Below are 21,786 nucleotides of genomic sequence, written 5' to 3'. Positions count from 1 at the left end.
CAGGTGCTGCAGTTTCCTCCCACAGTCCAAACACATGTAGGTCAGGTGAATCGGCCATACTAAATTGTCCCTAGGTGTGTGTGTGTGTGTGTGTGAGAGTGAGTGAGTGAGTGGACCCTGTGATGGCCTGAAGGCCTGTCCAGGGTGTCTCCTCACCTGCTGCCCAATGACTGCTGGGATAGGCTCCAGCATCCCCGTGACCCTGAGAGCAGGATAAACGGTTTGGATAATGGATGGAATGAATAATATATATATATAACCACTTTGGCAGCTGATGAGTACGTGGGAAGTGAAGCAGACTAGTTCTGCTATGAATTAAAGTTTTTTCCTATATCTATCTTAATATTCCACTCATTTGTTGAGCACACTTACCAACACCATTGATAGTTTCTGGAAAAAAAAAACACTATTTAGATATTGTGACGTTACTTTATTAGAATGTGAGAAGAGTACTTTTATTTTGAAGTTTATTTGCTCCCTCTAGCCTTCCTCACGTGACTTAAATTCAGGAAATAATTTCCTGCCTGATATTCATGGTAACAGTACAGTCCAGCTTTGCATGCGGAGTTTCATATGTTTGCCCAGCTCCTGTGTTTATTGCTTCTATCTACATTTGTGCCTTGGAGAGCATCGTCTGTAAGTTCAGTTGCGACATTATTTAAGTGATTGATGATGTCCGTCAAAAGAATGTCGTTGTATTCATGTTAATACGAAAATAGCTATGTGTAACGTTAGTTTCTCCCTTTTTCTGTTAGCTAGTTAGCCAGCCAGGCTTTCGGTTGCTAGTTAGCTGTGTCAGCTCCATGGTAGAAATGTCACGTTATTCTGTCTGCCCGTATTCTGCCTATATTATAGCATACTGATCTATGTTATACGTACATTATTTACAATTAGTTCATAAGTCATGTGTGATTTCGTAATTCCTAGGTTACGTACAGCTATTTACATGCAGTTATGTAGCCTACAATTATTATTTACATGCAGTCATGTGCAGTCATTTACATGTGTTATGTAGTTATGTCATAGACATGTGATAACATTTTATAATTTATGCAATGTTTATTGAAACATTCTTTCTCTGTATTGCCCCCCTATACAGTTTTACAAAAAAAAGGTTGAATTCTCAAAGTTCTTCAGTAAAGTTCCTCAATTTGGACCGGGACTCTGCATTTCTTTGGGATTCTTCATGTTGGCTATCTGTTGGCCTGTTTATACATGGACACAAACACGTAGGACAGAATAGTAAAAAGACGACTTCACAGGGGGCACTACAGCAACAGGATCAATAAACAATGACGGACAACGGCGTAACCAATGGAAACACTGAAGGTGATGAGACGAAACAGAACCGCTCACCTGACGCTGCATCTCTACATTCCGCCTCATCATCTGGATCTAAAACCTCCTCAACTGGCAAAGCTGCAGTCAGGGCTCGCGCCAAAGTCGAAGCTGCCCGCGCATGTGCATCCTACGGTCAACGGGAGGCTGAATTAAAGGTAGAGGGGGCCCGTATAGCAGCTCACCTGAAATTAGAAGAGGCTCGTCTAGCAGCTGACATTAAAGTTAAAGAAGCTCAAATAGCCGCCGAGTTATCAACATTGGGGCATGAGAAGGAGGTAGCGGCAGCTATAGCAGAAGCTCAAGTTCTCGAAGAAGTGGCTGAACTTGAAGATTGTGAGGGAAGCGAGAAGAGTCGATACAAATCGGTTAGCAACAGCCTTCAACGCACACATGACTACGTCGAACACCACTCTAAGCTACAGACTAGTTACGAGGAGCCCTCAGAACTTGAACGATATACGTTGCTCAGAGCCCCTCACCTCTCAGCCACGAACGATGTTCATGCAGTACAGCAACCTGCAACCACAATGCCAGCTGCCACAGATCAACCTGCAAGTTCAACGCCATCAGCTCCGGTACAGCAACCTGCGAGGTCAGCGCCTGCAGCTCCGGCACAGCAACCTGCGGGGTCAGCGCCTGCATCTCCGGCACAGCAACCTGCGAGGTCGATGCCAGCTGCAGCACAGCAACCTGCGAGGTCAGCGCCTGCAGCTCCGGCACAGCAACCTGCGAGGTCAGCCCCGGCAGCTCTGGCACAGCAACATGCGAGGTCAACACCTGCAGTACATCACCAACATCCTGCTCAGCTCTCCCCTCCTCAGCCTCCTCCTGCTCAGCTGCACCACTCTCCTCTCAGAGCCTCACCGCAGCCACATCGTGATGACACGACTGGTATAAATGACATTGCGAGGTACTTGGTGCGCCGAGAGCTTGTGAATTCTGGTCTCATCCAGTTCAACGAGCGCCCAGAAAATTATTGGGCGTGGAAGTCCTCTTTCTTCAACGCCATTGAAGGACTGAACTTAACTGCCAGCGAGGAGCTCGACCTCTTGACAAAGTGGTTAGGAAAAATGTCCTCAGAGCACGTTACAAGGACTCACTCTGTGCATGTCGCCAACCCTGTAGTGGGCCTACAACTTGTCTGGGAACGCCTAGAAGAGTGCTATGGCTCCCCTGAAGTGATCGAGAGAGCGCTCTTCGAGAGGCTAGAGAACGTTCCAAAAATCTCTCAGAAAGACCCCGTACAGTTGAGGGAACTGGGAGACCTGCTGATGGAGTTAGACTCTGCTAAGTATGAGGGCTACCTGCCGGGGCTCTCGTACCTGGACACCGCCAGGGATGTCAACCCGATCGTTGAGAAGCTGCCACACAGTCTACAAGAGAGGTGGATAACTAAGGGTTCCCAGTACAAAGAGCAGCACCATGTCTCTTTCCCCCCATTCACCTTCTTCGCAGACTTTATCTGCAGCGAGGCATGCAGAAGAAACGACCCCAGCTTTACTCTCCCTTCAGCTCCCTTGAAAACGTCCAACAAGTCCTCCTCAGGGTCCTCAAAACATGAGCGATCAGAAAAGGAATCAAGACACGCCAAAAGGCATGTCTCCACCCACAAGACAGAGTTCTAAACAAACCGCTCAGCTTCTCAGTCACGCAGTTCGAGCAGCAAGCCTGACGACATTGGGAAACAATGTCCCATCCATCAGAAGCCCCATCCTCTAAAGAAATGTCGGGGTTTTCAAAGCAAGCCTCTTGAGGAGCGCAAAGCCTTTCTGAAAGAGAATGGTGCCTGCTACAGGTGTTGCTCCTCCACAACTCACCTGGCGAAGAACTGTAAGGCAACTTTGAAGTGCAGCGAATGCGAGAGCGATGACCACATAGCGGCGCTCCACCCTGGACCTCCTCCATGGGACAAAAAAGACAAGGACCCCACCTCAGAGCATGGCGGGGAGAGTGAAGAGGAGGCACCTCCACCAGCAGTCACCTCTAAATGCACAGAAGTCTGTGGCAGAGGCCAAAGCCTCAGATCCTGTGCCAAAATATGCCTGGTGAAGGTATACCCCAAAGCACACCCAGACAGAGCTCCTAACGTCTACATCGTCCTGGACGACCAGAGCAATAGATCTCTGGCAAGGTCTGAATTCTTCAACCTCTTCCAAATCAGAGGTTCAGACTCACCATACACCCTGCGTACATGTGCAGGAGTCACCGAGACATCTGGAAGAGCCACAGGGTTCTTGGCGGAGTCGTTGGATGGAAAAATAAGTGTGGTGCTTCCAACACTCATCGAGTGCAACCATATGCCTGACGATCGGTCAGAAATCCCGACCCCAGAAGCTGCACAGCACCACAGCCACCTGAAGTCCATCGCTCGCAGAATCCCTCGCCTGGACCCTGAAGCCTAGATCCTGATACTTCTGGGACACGACATCCTTCAGGTCCATAAAGTCAGCGAGCAACGCAATGGTCCTCCCAGCGCCCCCTATGCCCAACGTCTAGACCTGGGTTGGGTGGTTATAGGTGACGTGTGCCTGGGTTCAGCGCACAAGCCAGCAGCTGTGACTTCCTATCGCACCAGCGTGCTCGAAAATGGAAGGCCATCTCTCCTCACTCCGTGCCCCAACCATCTCCAGGTCAAGGAAAGGTTCAGCTCCAAAGCACAGAACAGCAGCTCTCCTCCTTACAGCGTCAAACATGACACCCCAGTCCCTGATGACTGCAGCCTAGGCAGCACTATCTTCCAGAGTACTAAAGATGACGACAAAGTGGGGCTTTCCATCGAAGATCGTCTGTACCTGGAGTTCATGGACAGAGAGATGGTGATGGACGACACCAACAGCTGGGTGGCGCCTCTCCCGTTCCGATCCCCTTGTCAACGGCTCCCGAACAATCGAGACCAAGCTCTCAGCAGACTTACCTCTCTCTGCCGCACCCTGGAAAGAAAGCCTAAGATGAAAGCCGACTTCGTCACCTTCATGCAAAACATCTTTGATTACGACCAGGCTGAGTTGGCCCCACCACTACCGGAGGGAAGTGAGTGCTGGTACTTACCTATCTTCGGCATCTACCACCCTCAAAAGCCAGACAAGATCAGGGTTGTCTTCGACTCCAGCGCTCAACATCACGGCATCTCCCTGAACGATATGCTACTTACCGGCCCGGATCTGAACAACAGCTTGCTGGGAGTCTTGCTGCGCTTCCAAATAGAAACAGTGGCTGTCATAGCAGACATCGAGCAGATGTTCCACAGCTTCATCATTCAAGAAGACAACAGAGATTTCCTGCGTTTCCTGTGGTTCAACAACAACGACCCCAACCAAGAGGTTGTCAAGTATCGCATGAAAGCCCACGTATTCGGCAACTCACCATCCCCAGCTGTCGCCATCTATGGACTTCACCGAGCAGCAGAACACGGCTCCAGGGAACACGGAATGGATGCCAAGGACTTCGTGGAACGCGACTTCTACGTCGGCGACGGCCTCAAGTCGCTCCCGTCAGCCACAGAAGCCATCGACCTGTTGAAAAGGACACAGGAGATGCTTGCTGCCTCAAACCTGAGACTCCATAAGATAGTGTCAAACAGTTCTGATGTCCTGGAGGCCTTCCCTCCAGAAGACCATGCAAAGGGACTGCAAAACTTGGACTTAGACAACAACTCCCCCCGTCATCCAACGCAGCCTGGGACTCAGCTGGGAACTCAAGCACGACATCTTCACCTTCAGAGCAACGGCCACACAGAAGCCCTTCACCCGCAGAGGTGCTCTGGCCACAGTGAACAGCTTGTTTGACCCCCTCGGTCTCGTCGCTCCAGTCGTCATTCAGGGAAAGTTTCTGCTGCGAGAGCTCACCTGCAATGAAGCTCTCGACTGGGACACCCCTCTACCAGATGAAAAGGAAGCAGAATGGAGGATGTGGAAAGATTCATTAGAAGACCTGAAAGACATCAGGATACCACGAGCCTACACTCCCACCACCCTATCTACCGCGCAAAGGAATGAGCTCCACGTCTTCTCTGACGCTTCAGTGAAGGCTACCGCCGCGGTAGCTTACCTCAAGGTGATCGACAGTGATGGAGAGTGTCATGTCGGTTTTGTCCTGGGAAAGGCGAAACTGGCGCCTCCATCTGCTCATACTATCCCAAGACTGGAGCTCGGCGCCGCTGTGCTGGCAGTGGAAATGGCGGAGCTGGTGGAGAGGGAGTTGGACATCAGTGTAGACACGATGCAGTTCTACACAGACAGCAAAGTTGTCTTAGGGTACATATACAACCAGACCAGGCGGTTCTATGTGTACGTCTGCAACAGAGTGCAATGAATCAGGAAGTTCACCAAACCAGAACAGTGGAACGCGTCCACACAGCTCAAAACCCAGCGGATCATGCTATCCGATCGGTACCTGCCGCCGAGCTAACAAACACTACATGGCTCACAGGACCCCCTTTCTTGTCCCTGCCTGACGGAGTTCACACTCCTGAAGAGGAGCCTCACAAACTCGTCGACCCGGATTCTGACAGTGAGGTGCATTCTCATGCCACGACTCTCTCCGTCCCTCCAGCTAACCTGGGATCTCATCGCTTTGAGCGGTTCTCCTCATGGAAGTCTCTTGTGCGAGCTATCGCATCCCTAACCCGCATCTTGGAGCTCAAAAAAGCTGCTGTGGAAGACAACCTCAAAACCTGTTCCGGACCCACGGCAGAACAGCTATCGATGTCAGAGACTCTCATCATCAGCTATGTGCAAAGAGAGACCCACAGAGAAGAGTTCACCTGCTTGGCTGCTGGGAAAAGTATTCCCAAACACAGTCCTCTAAGGAAGCTGGACCCCTACGTGGATGACGATGGTCTTCTGAGGATAGGGGGAAGGCTCAAGCATGCAGCAATTGACACAAGAGAACAGTTCCCAGTCGTCATCCCAGCTCGCAGCCACATCGTGACGCTCCTTGTGAGGCATTACCATGAGAGAGTCAAACATCAAAGTCGTATCTTCACGGAAGGGTCCATCCGCACAGCAGGATTCTGGATCGTCGGAGCCAAGCGGTGCATCAACAGCATCCTCCGCAAATGCGTGGCTTGCAACAAACTTCGAGGGAGGACGGCCGAACAGAAAATGGCGGACCTACCCTCCGACCGTCTGAGCACAGAGCCACCCTTCACCTACGTAGGACTCGACGTGTTCGGTCCTTGGGCTGTCACCACAAGATGAACCCGTGGCGGTCAAGCTAACAGCAAGAGGTGGGCAGTCCTCTTCACGTGCATGAGCACACGTGCCGTGCACATCGAACTCATCGAATCGATGGATACATCAAGTTCCATCAATGCCTTATGACGATTCTTTGCACTGAGAGGCCCTGCGAAGCAGATTCGTTCTGACTGTGGTACGAACTTTACAGGCGCCTGCAAGGAGTTGCATATGCTCCTCACAGATCCCGAAGAGTCCAACGTCAGGAAGTACTTGGGTGAGGAAGGGTGTTCATGGGTCTTTAACCCTCCTCATTCCTCCCATATGGGAGGAGCCTGGGAGCGTATATTGGAGTCTCCAGACGTATTCTTGACTCCATGCTCAGGGAAACCAGCCAATCACGCCTTACTCATGAGGTGTTGTCTACCTTAATGGCAGAAGTTACGGCAATCATCAACGCCAGGCCCCTTGCACCAGTCTCCTCGGACCCAGAATCTCCCTTCCTCCTGACCCCTGCTTCACTACTGACGCAAAAGGTGTGTACTCTCCCTCCCCCTCCGGGGACCTTCGACAGCAAGGATCTCCACCGACAGCAGTGGAGGCAGGTGCAACATCTCGCCAACACCTTTTGGCACCAATGGAGGCGTGAGTACCTCCCCACACTCCAAAGTCGCAGCAAGTGGCAGGACATGCGTCCTAACGCCAAGGAGGGCGACCTAGTGTTGCTGAAGGACAATCAAGTGACGAGGAACAAGTGGCCCCTGGCTCTTGTTACAAAGACATTCCCTGGCCAGGATGGAAAGGTCAGGAAGATTGAGCTCAAGGTCACAAAATATGGATCTACAAAGACCTTCCTGAGGCCTGTCTCCGAGACAGTCCTACTCATGCCTGCTGAGATATGGACTGAGTTAGTTTGTGTTCTCCGGACATGCTCCTCATGTTAGTTTAAGGTAGTGGTATAGTAATTATACCAGGCGGGGAGTGTGACGTTACTTTATTAGAATGTGAGAAGAGTACTTTTATTTTGAAGTTTATTTGCTCACTCTAGCCTTCCTCACGTGACTTAAATTCAGGAAATGGTTTCTTGCCTGATAGTCATGGTAACAGTACAGTCCAGCTTTCCATGCGGAGTTTCATATGTTTGCCCAGCTCCTGTGTTTATTGCTTCTATCTACGTTTGTGCCTTGGAGAGCATCGTCTGTAAGTTCAGTTGCGACATTATTTAAGTGATTGATGATGTCCGTCATAAGAATGTTGTTGTATTCATGTTAATACGAAAATAGCTATGTGTAACGTTAGCTTCTCCCATTTTCTGTTAGCTAGTTAGCCAGCCAGGCTTTCGGTTGCTAGTTAGCTGTGTCAGCTCCGTGGTAGAAATGTCACGTTATTCTGTCTGCCCGTATTCCACCTATATTATAGCATACTGATCTATGTTATACGTACATTATTTACAATTAGTTCCTAAGTCATGTGTGATTTCGTAATTCCTAGGTTATGTACAGCTATTTACATGCAGTTATGTAGCCTACAATTATTATTTACATGCAGTCATGTGCAGTTATTTACATGTGTTATGTCGGGGGAGCCCAACCTTTTTTGAACCAAGATCTACTTTTACATTTGTCAGCCAGCCGAGATCTACCAGCCCAAATATGGAGCCACATTACTGTAATACCCATTCAATACACACGACAAACAGAAAATAGTACAGCCACTATACTGTATAGTTCTCTGTTAAAAAGTAGAAATAAATGTCATTCTCTACCTTAGTGGGACCGTTGGCACTGGGAGGAGAAGCATAGTTTCTCATAGTCAGGGTTGTAGCAGCTGGTTGCAAGCCTTAGGCAGGCCAAAAGGCAGTCATCTGTTATTGTGGCTCTGTACTTCCAACTTGATGATCTTCATGTGAGAAAAAGCACATTCACACAGGTAGGTTGATCCAAAAAGTGCTGCGAAGTTCATGGCACATCTCCTGAGGATGGGGTACTTTTCCTGCAGCAGTAGCTCCCAGAACGCTCCCTTTACCCCTTGTGTTGCCCTGGATTTAATCTCAATGTCAGTTTGAAGTGTGAGGATCTCATTCTCCACAGCAGGGCTGTCCAGGTGAAACAGTGATGCCACTTGGGAGGCAATGTCATCTACATCAATACTTCCAAATGGAAAACACAGACAGCTGGCAACAGGTCCAATGGATGCAAAGTCAGTAAAGCGCCTATCAATCTCTGACAAGATGCTCTGAACTTGCTCCTCATAATGTGCATTACCAAGTTGTTCTGTGTCGTTACCCTGACGTTTAAGTTCTGCCTGCATGTGGGCAGTTTCGCAGGTCACTGCATTGCAGCCTACTTGACAGCAGTCGGAGCTTGCTTTTAAACGCGTTCACTGAGCTGATCGTGTTTATTATGCATTTATCCTTTCCCTGTAGTTCTAAATTCAGCTCATTCGACATACTGGTGAGATCGGTTAGGAATGCCAAATCCAAAAGCCACTTGTCCTCTAGCTGTGTATATTCGGCATGTTTAGTGAGCTTGAGAAAATCTCTGATTTCAAGCAACAACTCACTGAATCTCTCCACAAATGTGCCTCTGCTCAGCCACCTTACATCCGTATGCAGCAACAGATCTGTGTGTTCTGCCCCCGTCTCCTCCATGTGTGCACGAAATAGCCTCCTATGTAGGCTCCTTGCCCTAACCGAGTGCTCAATCTTCATAGCAATATCCATTACTTATTTCATGTTTAAGATCTTCCCACACAGCGCTTAATGGTGAAAGGACATCGGGGAGAATCACTTCGTTTGCACAATCCAACGAATCCATTAGTACGGCCTACCGTAGCAAGTGCGCCATCAGTTGTAATGGAGAGGAGTTTAAAAGGGGGCAGTTTATTCTGGTTAACAAATTCCATGGATGCTTGAAACATATCTTCGCCTCTAGTCTGTCCTTTAAGTCGCAAAATGGTTAGCAGCTCTTCTGCGCCCATGATGTCGTCAAAGGCCATTCTAATGAAAATGCAGAACTGCGCCAGGTCCGCCATATTGGTTGACTCGTCGAACTGGAGGGGAAAACACTCACATGCCTCAACGTCTTCCTTCAGTTGCTCATGAAGACTCCCGCCATTTCCTCACAGCGCCGTGTGACAGTATTCCGGGGCAGTTGGACGTCTTTAATGGCATTCACGATGTCCGTTTTATTCTTGAAATCACCGAAGAGTGCAGCCGCAGCCACAGCAAACGCCTCTTCCACAGCTTAGCAAGAACATGACTGACGCGATGCGACGCTGTCGTTGCAGCCTAACCCTCGGCGCCGGGTCTCGTAAAAATGGACTGCTGCGTTGCTAGCTGAGACTTCAACTCCTGCAGTTTTGTGGTTGGTAGAGCTGTTTTCACTGGGAAATCTGTATCACGGCTTTTGCGCACCGTTTTAAAATGGCGCTCCAAATGACCCTTCTTCGGTATAGCCACACTAGCGCTTGCAGATCAGACGGATGGATTTTGCATTGGAATAAACGAAAAAATAAGCTTCCTGTGGAAATTATAAGGTTTCGATCTTTTGGCTTCTGCCACTTTTGTTGTTTGTCGCTGAACACACACAATAAAGTTAAAAAGAAGTCGGTCTTGTTGCCGTTAGCCGCGGCTCTCGTCTCTCCACTTTGACGCTGATAAGTTGTCAGAGCTCGCGAGTGAGAGACCAATAATATCTTGATTGATGTTGAATCTGACTAATACAGGACCAGTGCTGACCATGAAGAGGCAAGGTCACCACTGTTCCTGTATTAGTCAGATTCAACGTCTGACCTTGCCTCTTCATGGTTGGTCAGATTCGATGTCAATCAAGATGTGAACGCAAGGGACTGCCTTTTTTTTTTTTTTTTCAAAATCTAACTCAATTTTCAAAATCATCTCGCGATCGACTGGCAATCGGCCCGCAATCGACTGGTCGATCGCGATCGACTGGTTGGGCAACCCAGTGTTATGTAGTTATGTCATAGACTTGTGATAACATTTTATAATTTATGCAATGTTTATTAAAACATTCTTTCTCTGTATTGCCCCCCTATACAGTTTTACAAAAAAAAGGTTGAGTTCTCAAAGTTCTTCAGTAAAGTTCCTCAACTTGGACCGGGACTCTGCATTTCTTTGGGATTCTTCATGCTGGCTATCTGTCGGCCTGTTTATACATGGACACAAACACGTAGGACAGAATAAATATAATATCTATAGCTTTTTTTTTTCACATCACGCACTCATCAGGCAGGCTTGTACTGCTATGAATTAAACTTTTTTTCCCCTATATATATCTATCTATCTATCTATCTATCTATCTATCTATCTATCTATCTATCTATCTATCTATATATCTATTTATATAATCCAGTAAGTCAAGTATCTTTATCTATCTATCTATCTATCTATCTATCTATCTATCTATCTATCTATCTATCTATCTATCTATCTATCTATCTATCTATCTATCTATCTATCTATCTATCTATCTATCTATCTATCTATCTAATCCAGTGAGTCAAGTATCTATCTATCTATCTATCTATCTATCTATCTATCTATCTATCTATCTATCTATCTATCTATCTATCTATCTATCTATCTATCTATCTATCTATCTATCTATCTATCTATCTATCTATCTAATCCAATGAGTCAAGTAAATTCTTTATGAGACAGTACAAGCCTGTTTCATGCCGTAAGCAATCATCAGCTGTCAATAAAGCTACTCGGGAAGGAACATACCATTTACTGCCTCTTCATGCACATCACATGCACAACATCCAATGAGGAAGGGAGAGGTGCGACATTCAAAAATTCAAAAACACATGATCGCTAACAGTCCAATGGGGGGGCATGATTTATTTATAATTACAAAATAGGTGCTTGTATCTATATCTGCAACTGCTGGCCAATTCATTCCTGTTATTCAATGTGGACATTTCTGGTTTGCAAATGATAAAATAGTTTTCAGTTAGACATAGCTTGCACGTTTTACTACTGGTTGAATATGCTTTGTTCTTTGAGAGGATTTTCCAGGTGGTTGAATAATTAATGTCTCTGTCCGCCAACAACCAAATATAACAGCTTAAAGATGTTACATTCTTTAAAAGGTTGTTTCTAAAGCTACACATGTGTACATTAAACCTCTTTTTGAATGTTTCCTCTGTTACACCGACGTATGTCTCCATTTTGCCGTTGTCATTTCTTGTCACCATAGCTTAGATAACTCCTTTCGTCTGGCATTTTCCTTCGAGGGGGCATGAGTCGTTCACACAGCAGTTGTAGTCGGGGGAGTCCAGTTGTGATGAAGGTGTCGTCGATTTGTTCATGATTTTTGTGTTTGGGACGATATTATTTGCTGAATGTTAGGCATGCAGCTGTACCTCATTTCTATGGTGTTCCTATTAAATATCTTCCTCAGTTGATGGTCCGGGGTAAAGCACTTATCCAAAAGTTTAAAAAAAGCTGTTTACCGATGTTTGTGGCCATGGTATCACTGTAGGGTGGGTTGTACCACGTGGTGTTTCGTTTTCTGCTACGTTTGTTGATTTGCTGGCAGGTAGTGTGTAATGGTGGGTTGTACTTGAGCTTAAAATTGCAACCGTCCGGGGCCATGGTTCCCAGGCCCACCGGACGAAGCAGACCAAGCTCTCCCAGCCGATCCAGCACCAGCTCTCCCAGCCAGACACCCTCGACACCCCCTCCCGCACTCCTCACGACGACATTAAAAACACCACAGTCAACACCATGTGAGGCCGCCAACAGACCGCCCTCGATGTTATTGGAACTGCCAGTCTGCATGGGCTAGCAGTTAGCTAGCCTGCCCCACTCTCTCAGCCGATCCAGCGCCAGCTCTCTCAGCCATCAAATGAAGACAAAACTTAGACGCAGACTTGGACAAAGACACTGCATAGATGATACTGGGTGAGGCTGCCGCAAATGTAAATTTGCGCCACCATCTTCCGACACCGGCACTGGGTGAGGCCGATGCAAACGAAATTCACGCAGCCATCTTCCCACACGAGAAGCAGAAATTTTGTCAATTTGTCGATTAAAATTCTGGATGGACTTTCACACTCAGGAGTCCATTCCTCTCCAAGGGGTGCGTTGGAACTCACAAGAGGTTTGGAGTGGTCCCTCTTGTACACTTAGCCCCTTTTTTTTGGTGTATTTAGCCTGCTGTTAAGAGGTTTGGCCATCTTAGAATACCCCTCGACAAAACGTCGATAGTTTCCAGAGAAACCTAGAAAACATTTCAACTTCTTCCTTATTGAAGGCTGAGGCCAGTCTCAAATCCGATATCTTGTCAGGGTCAGTATGGACTCCTTGAGCATCGACCACATGACCAAGGTACTTTGCAGAGGTCTTAAAGAAGTGACACTTTTCTGGGGACAGCTTTAAGCTGTTGTCTTTGAGATGGCTCAGTATCTTCATGAGCTGTACTTCATGTTCCTCCAATGTGTCAGAGAACACTATTAAGTCGTCTAGAAACACGAGTACCTCATTAAGGTGCAGGTCACCAACATACTTCTCCATAAGGCATTGGAAGGTGCTCGGAGCATTTGTGACACTCTGTAGCATACGATTGAATTCAAAGAAGCCTAGGGGGGACACAAAAGTGGTTTTAGGCTTATCTACCTCAGCCATCTCGACCTGGTAATAACTAGACTTGAGATCCATGATGGAAAACCATGTGGCACCGCTGAGGGCTGCAAATGTTCTTCAATGTTCGGGAGGGCATATGCATCTCTGATGGTTTGTGCATTTAATATTCTGTAATCTATACATAGCCTGATGGAACCATTTTTCCGCACCAAGACTACTGGTGACGCAAAGCGGCTCTCTGACTTCTTAATGATCCCTGCATCGAGTAGTTCTTTGAGGTGTTGCTTGACTGCCTCTCTGTCACAGGGATGATTAGGCCTTTGCCTTTCCTTAAAAGTAGCTTTGTCATACAGCCTGATGTGATGTTTCACAGCATTGGTGTGACTGTATGACATGTCATTTACTGCAAAGACTTCTGGAATGGATTTAAGCTTGGTGATGATGCTCTCTTCCCATTGTTCAGATATTGGTGAGTTGTCAAGGTCGAGTTTGAGATTGTCACTGGTAGGCTTGTCCTGATGAGGTGCATGTTGTTTAGCTCCAAGTGGTGTGGTGTGCTGGGCTGTATTTATTTGGCTGACAATGGATTTCGGCTGCAACATGACATTGTGTTCACTCATGTTACGCAGGAGCCTGCACTGTGATGTGTTCAGGGGGCATCTATAGATTTCAGCAGCCACCAACAGTCTCCGCATGTGAGGCTTTTAGGGGATGTTTGTGAGTTTGAATCACAAGAAATAACCTGGGTTACACTAGTATCACAATAATGGAGATTATCAATTAAGACATAATTATCACTAATGAAATTCTACCATAAGATGGTTATAATGATAACAAACTGATTTGATACGTCTCACCAGGACAATGAAGACCAAGAGGATGAAGACTCTACAGATTCAGACGACGACGATGATGATGATGATGATCTAGACACAGATCCTCTTGTTGTGGAACTGGCCGGTTTCAACCCAGATGAGGACCTTAATATAGACCAGCCCGAGTCTCCCACAGATGAAGAGGTATACATTGCTTGTCATAGAACATTCTTTCACACAACTGAGTTGTTTCAGCCAAGCCATTTTATTAGTCAGTGATGTTACCCACTGTGTTGACTACCAGGTGAACAAAGTCGTACAACATGGAGGGTATGACATATCAGCTGTTTGTAAGCATAATGCAAAGTTGCAACACCCCCTAGGGGAAAAATAATCTCTACGGAAAAGGAAAGGGTTGACATGTCTTGTATTATCACCAACTTTTGTACTGTACTAGGAGTTATTGCTCGAAAATTCATGAAGGTTAAATGCATATACTCTATGCCTTGCATTTGTCAGCCACAGTTTTCAATGGGAAGAGATGACAAGTTATGTTTCTCCTTTTTTTTTCCTGAGGTGGCACATCTCCTCAACAACAGTGATGATGATGGTGACGACTCTGACGAAGAGTCCAGCCTTGGTGACTGTGAGTAAAACTGCTCATTCGTTACAGGTGTTTTACTTTAAACCTAGAGTATAAACTCAAAAATTTTATTTGAAAGTAAAATTTGTGGTTATTACCACCTATGCTTGATTTGGATCTGTTAATCAATTTAAAGTCATAATTCGGGCATACAACTTGTGTTTAGTGCTCGTATACTATGTTTCCTTTTATGGAAAAAAATAGATTATTCAAGGGGAATTTTTGTATTAAATCGAGCTGAATCAGTCGCCATGTGCTTAAAGCCACATTAAGCAATATTTTTTTTTAACGTCAACAGGGAATCAAATGACTCCCTGTAATGAAAGGATAGCTAGTAATGCCGATCACACTGTGAATCAACCCCCCCCCATCCCCATGAAACTGGATAAGCCATAATTGAGATGTTGAGAACTGATTCTAGGGTGAAGCTTGCAAAGAGGACAGGAAGCAAGTGTGGCGGCTTAGAAATACATATGACTTAGCTGTTGGTATCTGTTCTGAACTCTCTGTAGCACTGTCTGATGTCTAGCAGTCAGAAAATTACTTAGTCCATTTTTCACTATAAAAACAAAGCCTCTGGTATTTTAGCTAAGGGAAATTAAACTATATATAGCAACAATTGTTCCAAAATGTAAGAACAACGACAATGGGGGAACTCTATTAGGTCTAGACATGGCTGCCTCTCATCTTTTAACATCTTTGAACTGCCTGCATCCATGACCTAGCACGGCCTTGAGTTAAAAGAGGTTGTATAAAAGGTTTGGTTGTGTAGTACTCATGGGGATGGACCTAATGTTAACCAACCTTTTTTCAAAGAACGAGTTTTTTTTTAATATATATATATAGTTGTTAATTGTTTATACTAATGACGCAACCTAGCGTGTCCAACTCTGCTCGCTTCTGCAGTTTGTTAGTAGGGAAAGTGAAAACCCATGACATCTAGTAGTTGCATTCCTACTTGAGAAGGACCTTCATTCATTTCTTCATTGACCAATTTTGAAAACAATGATGCAAATCCCTACCAGCATAAATATTGGATTCGCAGGCTTTGTGGGTTATATACAGAAATTTTTAAAAAAAAGTGTGTGTATGTGAAGTTTGTAACTGCACAAAGATAATCAGAGTCAATAAAAGTTGACTCAAGTCATATTTAAGTGGCCGTTGCTGCCTTAATATTACAAGTAGCCTGGCTTCTTTTTTTACCATAAAACTTCCCAGGGAGAATTCCGGGCATCTCACACTGAGGTAGGCATCCCCAGAGGGCTATTTTATCAATTGTCCTTCTAAAATCTGACTGGTTGTTGCTTTGCGAATGTGTCCTGCGGCAGAGTTTCAACTTTTGATTTTGATTCCAACTTTTTGTCGCCACGCCCCCAGCTTGCCTCGCACCATTAGGTGCGCTGCGCAGGTCATTAGCCACTTAAAGTAGATGGAGGCAGCAGTGCTGGGTGGCTTAGTCATATCCAATGTGGCCTCAGCCAGGCTACTATCGAATGTGTGACGCAGTGGAGATTGGCATCATAGTAAAAATTCAAAATCGATATGTATTTAATGATAATTATTCTCAACAATCCTAATTTGGGCTGTCAGCCTTTTTGTAATATTATACTTAATTTATTTTTTTTCTACAACAAAAATAATGCAAACACAGGTATCAAAGGTAGCATTATATTTTTGTGTGTTTATTTGCATGTGTGAGCTTGTATATGTCTTTCTCTCTATGCAGCAGACACCTCGGACAGCTCAGTTAACATTTTCATAGACACTTCAGATCTGGAGAATGACCTTTAGTCCCTTGATGACTAAGCACTTCTGAGGAGCAACATCTCTGGATCGCCTCCTACCTGTGCAGGGGCACCGGTGCTGATGTGAAAGTTTTCCTTTCTTTCTTTTTTTTTTCAAATCTTCAATTCTTTTAATCCTGAAAGATGATGATGGCCTGGTTGAGAAGCTGGGGGTAAAATTTGAATGGCAAAAAAGGACTACACAAGAATTCAAAGTCTTAAACAAAACAAAAAGACCTTTTTTCTTCTTTATTTTTTAAGATAGGGGAAGTATAACTGAAACGCTGATGTTTCACCTGACCCTCTCTGCTTCTTCTTTCCCTAAGACAGAGATGGGTCAAAGAGTGTGCAGATTTTGAATGACGTATTTATGATATTTCACCATGTTGATGTACGTTGTTATTATGCTTTTGTTTTGGATATTTCATTATTACTGGAAGTAAGACCCCTGTATTGTATTTTTATTTTTAAGATATACTAATGAGGTTAGTATCAGCATTTGACCATGATTTATCAAAGCTAATTTAACTTACAGTGAAGGATAGACCCCGTTTGGGACTAACACAAACCACTGCATGGGTGCTTGTCCCATGGAAATGCCTTAATGATTTCCTGGACAACTTGTTTTGTGAACTTCACAAAACTTTTGACTTGAGTTGGGCAAGGTTTCCTGACAGAAATTTGCCGATCTGATAAGCGTTCTGAAATCCTTGAAACCCTTTCTTTTCACCAAGTGAAACATATTGTTTGAAAATATTTGCAATAAAGTATAAAATCTCACTTTTGCGAGGCTTGTCTGGGTACATTTTCAAATGCACCTGTCAATATGGACGCCAACGTTCTGTTTTTTTGAAACCTGTAGGAAGGAACACCAAACGTTCTTCCCCATAGAGAGGCTATTTATTATTTTCTTTTGTTCCTTTTTGAAAAGGAAATATTTGTATTTTGTCCATGGTGATGATGAACAAGTAGACTCAGTTGAATGAAATGGAATTAGCAATGGTTGTGATTCCCAGTGCACAGTCAAGAGGCGAAGAAGAACAGAGTAGTGTCTATATGGAGAGATGCATTTGAAGGTAGACGTGAAAAAGCCACACAAATGTTGGATTTTATGGTTTATTAGAAATATTTTCAAATATTATACTTGGGTAACAGGAAAGGGTTAAAGAATTTCAGAAAGGTGATCAGATAGGCCAATCTTGGTTGGGAAACTTTGCCTAACCCAAGTCAAAAGTGTGCAAAATGAGTTTTCCAAGAAATTGTCAATGTATTGGGACTAGCACCCATGCAGTGGTTTGTGCTAGTCCCAAATGGGGCTAAGTGAAAGACAACTACTATTTTGGTCAACATCCAGATTACTTGGTGACACAAATCAGGAACACTGTCATTTCACTTCATGTACTTGTGTACATGAAATGAAACGAAATGCTGTTTCCCCAGCCAGCCCACAGCAGTACAACACAAAGACACATACAAAAACTACAAGAACACAAATACTCAAACTAACACATATAATTAAACTAAAAAAAATAAATAAAAAATCACTGTCTAAGGGAATGAACGCCAGCCAGGATGACTGTCAGGACTGCCGGTCTGCATGGGTTAGCAGTTAGCTTAGCCCGCCCCGCTTCCGTAGCCTGTCAGACCACACTTGGCGTTTCCTCCTCGGGCGCAGCTCCAGGCAGGGGCCGTGGACAAAGCAGACCACTGGACGATGTAGACCAAGCTCTCCCAGTCGATCCAGCGTCAGCTGTCCCAGCCAGACACTCTCAACACCCCCCGCACTCTTCACGACAACATCAAAAACATCACAGTCAATGCCAGGTGAGGCCGCCGCCAGACCGCCCTCGGTGTTATCGGAACTGCCGGTCTGGATGGGCAAGCAGTTGGCTTAGCCTGCCCCACTCTCTCTGCCGATCCAGCGCCAGCTCTCCCAGCCATCAAATGTAGACAAAACTTAGACGCAGATGTGGACAAAGACACTGTATGGACGGTAATGGGTGAGGCTGCCGCGAATGTGAATTCGCGCCGCCATCTTCTGACACCGACACTGGGTGAGGCCGCTGCAAACACGAATTCGCGCAGCCATCTTCCCACACTGGAAGCTTTTAAGGAAAGTAAAAGTAAAACTAATATCACAAAAAATACATGCTCAAAGTGGCTGGCAGCAGCATCAACTTTACTGTTATCTCGATGTGGATTAGACCAAAGTTGAGGTTTGGAATATTGTAATGGGTTATGTTAGGTGTAAGGCTAAATACCAGATACAAGGTGTTGTAGGTCAGTCTACTGCTGATCAGTTGTGAGAGGGAGTGTTGTGGTACAACAGAGCTAAACATTGAACACTCTAGAGGAGCCGTGGGCTAAATCAAGTAGATGTGTGTGGGGGGGGGGGTGCCCATCTGACAGTCCCACTTTCTATACCAAAATAGCACAGAAGATGGTTACATCGGGTGCTTTGTATGGGTTTAATTTACCATAAGCAAAGTCATGGCTGATTAAAATCAGTCAACCCAACTGATGACCAACCAAATGATCCAAGTCTAAGTTTCTGAAGGTAGGTTTGGACTCCTTAGACTGAAAATGAGGAACTTGTGCTCGACAGCCATGAATTGCATCTAAAAGCTCTTTGATGGGATAATGTGCTCAGTTTGTCACTGGTAGCTCAGTTTAGGCTACATATCCAGGTATACCAGGCATAACCTTTTCTTGCTGGGAATGAGCATGTGTAAACCTCTCGGCCTCACTTTCTTTTGAAATAATACACTGATGTGCAAAAACGTTATGACCACCTGTCCAATGTGTTGTTGGTCCTCCGTGTGCCGCCAAAATAGTGCCGACTTGCTGAAGCATGGACTCTACAAGACTCCTGGGGGTGTCCTGTGGTATCTGGCACCAAAAAAGTAGTAGCAGATCCTTCAAGTCCTATATGTTGCAAGGTGGAGCCACCGTGGGTCGGACTTGTCAGTCCAGCACATCCCACAGATGCTCAATCGGATTGCGATCTGGACAATTTGAAGGCCAGAGCAACACCTGGAACACTTCATCATGTTCCTCAAACCATTCCTGAACAATGTGTGCAGTGTGGCAGGGCACATTATCCTGCTGAAAGAGGCCACTGCCATCAGGGAATACCATTGCAATGAAGGAGTGTACCTGGTCTGCAACAATGGTAGGTGGCACGTGTCAAATTGATGTCCAGATGAATGGCCAGACCCAGGGTTTCCCAGCAGAACATTGCCCAGAGCATCGCACTCCCTCCACCGGCTTGTTGTCTTACCTCCATCCTGGTGCCATCACTACCCCAGGTAAACAGCGCACACATACATGGCCATCCATGTGATCTAAAAGAAAACAGGACTCATCGGACCAGGCAACCTTCTTCCACTGCTCCAAGGTCCAGTTCTGACTCTCACATTCCCAATGTAGGTGCTTTTAACGGTGGACAGAGGTCATCGTGGGCACTCTGACTGGCCTGCGGCTATTCAGCCCCATACACAGCTGGGTGCGATGCACTGTGTTGTGGCACATTCCTCCTGTAGCCATCATCATAATTTTCTGTGACTTGTGCCACGGTAGACCTTTTGTCGGTTCGGGCCAGATGGGATAGCCTTAGTTGCCCTTGCACATCGATGAGCCTTGGGCACCCAACACCCTGTCACCAGTATGTGGTTTTACCCCCTTCAGACCACTGTCAGTAGGTACTCGCCACTGTTGACTGGGAGCACCCCACAAGTCAAGTCAATTTTATTTGTATAGCCCAATATCACAGATTACAAATTTGCCTCAGGGGGCTTTACAGCAACACAAGCCTTACTGTTTCAGAGATGCTCTAGCCATAACAATTTGGCCCTTGTCAAAGTCACTCAGGTCTTTACTCCTGCCAGTTTCTGCTGCATCCAACACGTTGACTACAAGAACTGATTGTTCGCTTCCCATCTAATCTATCCAGACCTTGATATTTGCCCTTGTTTGAAGATGCTCGGCGTCATTCCGCTCACCTGTAAGTCAAGTCAATTTTTTTTGTATTGCCTAGTATCACAAATTACAAATTTGCCTCAAGGGGCTTTACAGCGGTCATAATGTTTTGGCTCATTGGGGTATGAGGCTATTTGATGCGAAATAGCATTGCCCGTCCTCAGTAAAGCAATCTACCTCTCCCACTGGGCTTTTAATTTTATTTTTTCTAAAATAACATGTAAATTATAACATGTATAGTATGCCCAATTATAATTCTATGGTTATTTACAAATAAATTGATGGGATTGAAATTTGCCCACCGCTTCAGTGGCAGTATGACCACCTATTTGAGCCGATATTTATAGTCTAATCATTAAAGTTGATGATGGGATTGAAATTTACCCACCTCTTCAGTGGCAGTATGACCACCTCTGACCTGATATTTATAGTCTAATCATTACTTTCTCTGGTGCTAATCCAAAACCGATGTATGGGCCAACTGTCTATGAATGGTAGAATCACTGTCTACCCTCCCTCCCTCAATGGCCAAACGCCTTAAACCTGTTATCACAACTTTACAGCAGATCTACTTTACATCAAGTCAAGGTTTGATCACCATTCCCCCTGCTGATTCAATTATTATTTAAGTAAAGAATTTAGAACCATATTATGTAATATAGTGTTTTTAGGAATGGTATTTGCCTGAATGCAGCTATCGGTATTGTACAAAAAAATATAACCTTTTCCCACAATGTGCCTGTCTCTTTCATATAGGTTCATACCCAGTTTCTGTCACTGAATATATAGACACCACCTACCTCTTACACAGGACATAAAGATTGGACCTACTTCTTTCATTGAACATCGAGAGTAAACCTCTATTTCAATCCCTTAAGGCAGTATTTTTTTTTAACATGGGCATTAAACAGTCAAACCGATAAGACATAGCTGGTCTCACTTACATACCTGTGATATTAAAGCCATGCTTCAACCAGAAGTAAACAGTTTGATAATGCAACTGTAGGCCTAGAAATTACAACTTGGAAGTCAATTAAAACTGCAGTAGGCAACATTAACATTCCAACGCAAAACCCTCCGCCTCTCTTTCAGCTGCCTCATATCACTCTGCATCGCTCTTCATCCCCTTAACACTCCTGCAGCTCTTGCCATCTCGAAAATGTCTCTCCAATGTTTACCCTCATCTGATCTTTTTATTATTATTATTTAGCGCTCTCTTTGTCTGTTCTCCAAGGTCTTCCTTCAATTTGCTTGTCTTGTACTATACGCCGTTATAGGCAAAGGAGGTATTGTACATTTAGCACAAACTGCCATAGCTCTTGACGCAAAATCTGGTTGTGTGCCGCCGCGCCAAACCAAGACACGTAGAATCCGGATGCAGAGTTGCTGTTATTGCCTACTTACATGCTAGCTAACCCTGATTGGTTGTTTGATTCAGGCC

The 21,786-nt window shown here is 45.3% G+C and overlaps 1 protein-coding gene across 1 annotated transcript in view; it reads left to right on the top strand.

Moving 5' to 3' along the window:
* Positions 1-17,081, top strand: part of LOC130107018 (DDB1- and CUL4-associated factor 1-like) — a 56,837-nt gene extending 39,756 nt beyond the window's left edge. The window contains exons 28-30 of the mRNA XM_056273409.1: positions 13,986-14,144; positions 14,517-14,586; positions 16,310-17,081. Of these exons, the coding sequence (XP_056129384.1) occupies positions 13,986-14,144; positions 14,517-14,586; positions 16,310-16,374 (294 nt within the window). The 3' untranslated portion in view covers positions 16,375-17,081. The remainder of the gene's footprint in view (positions 1-13,985; positions 14,145-14,516; positions 14,587-16,309) is intronic.
* Positions 17,082-21,786: the final 4,705 nt, after the last annotated feature.

The sequence above is a fragment of the Lampris incognitus genome, chromosome 2 (genome assembly GCF_029633865.1).
Source record: "Lampris incognitus isolate fLamInc1 chromosome 2, fLamInc1.hap2, whole genome shotgun sequence".
In the NCBI taxonomy this organism is placed as follows: domain Eukaryota; kingdom Metazoa; phylum Chordata; class Actinopteri; order Lampriformes; family Lampridae; genus Lampris; species Lampris incognitus.
Note: the sequence above shows the minus strand (reverse complement) of the source record. Positions and strands in the feature narration are given on the sequence as shown.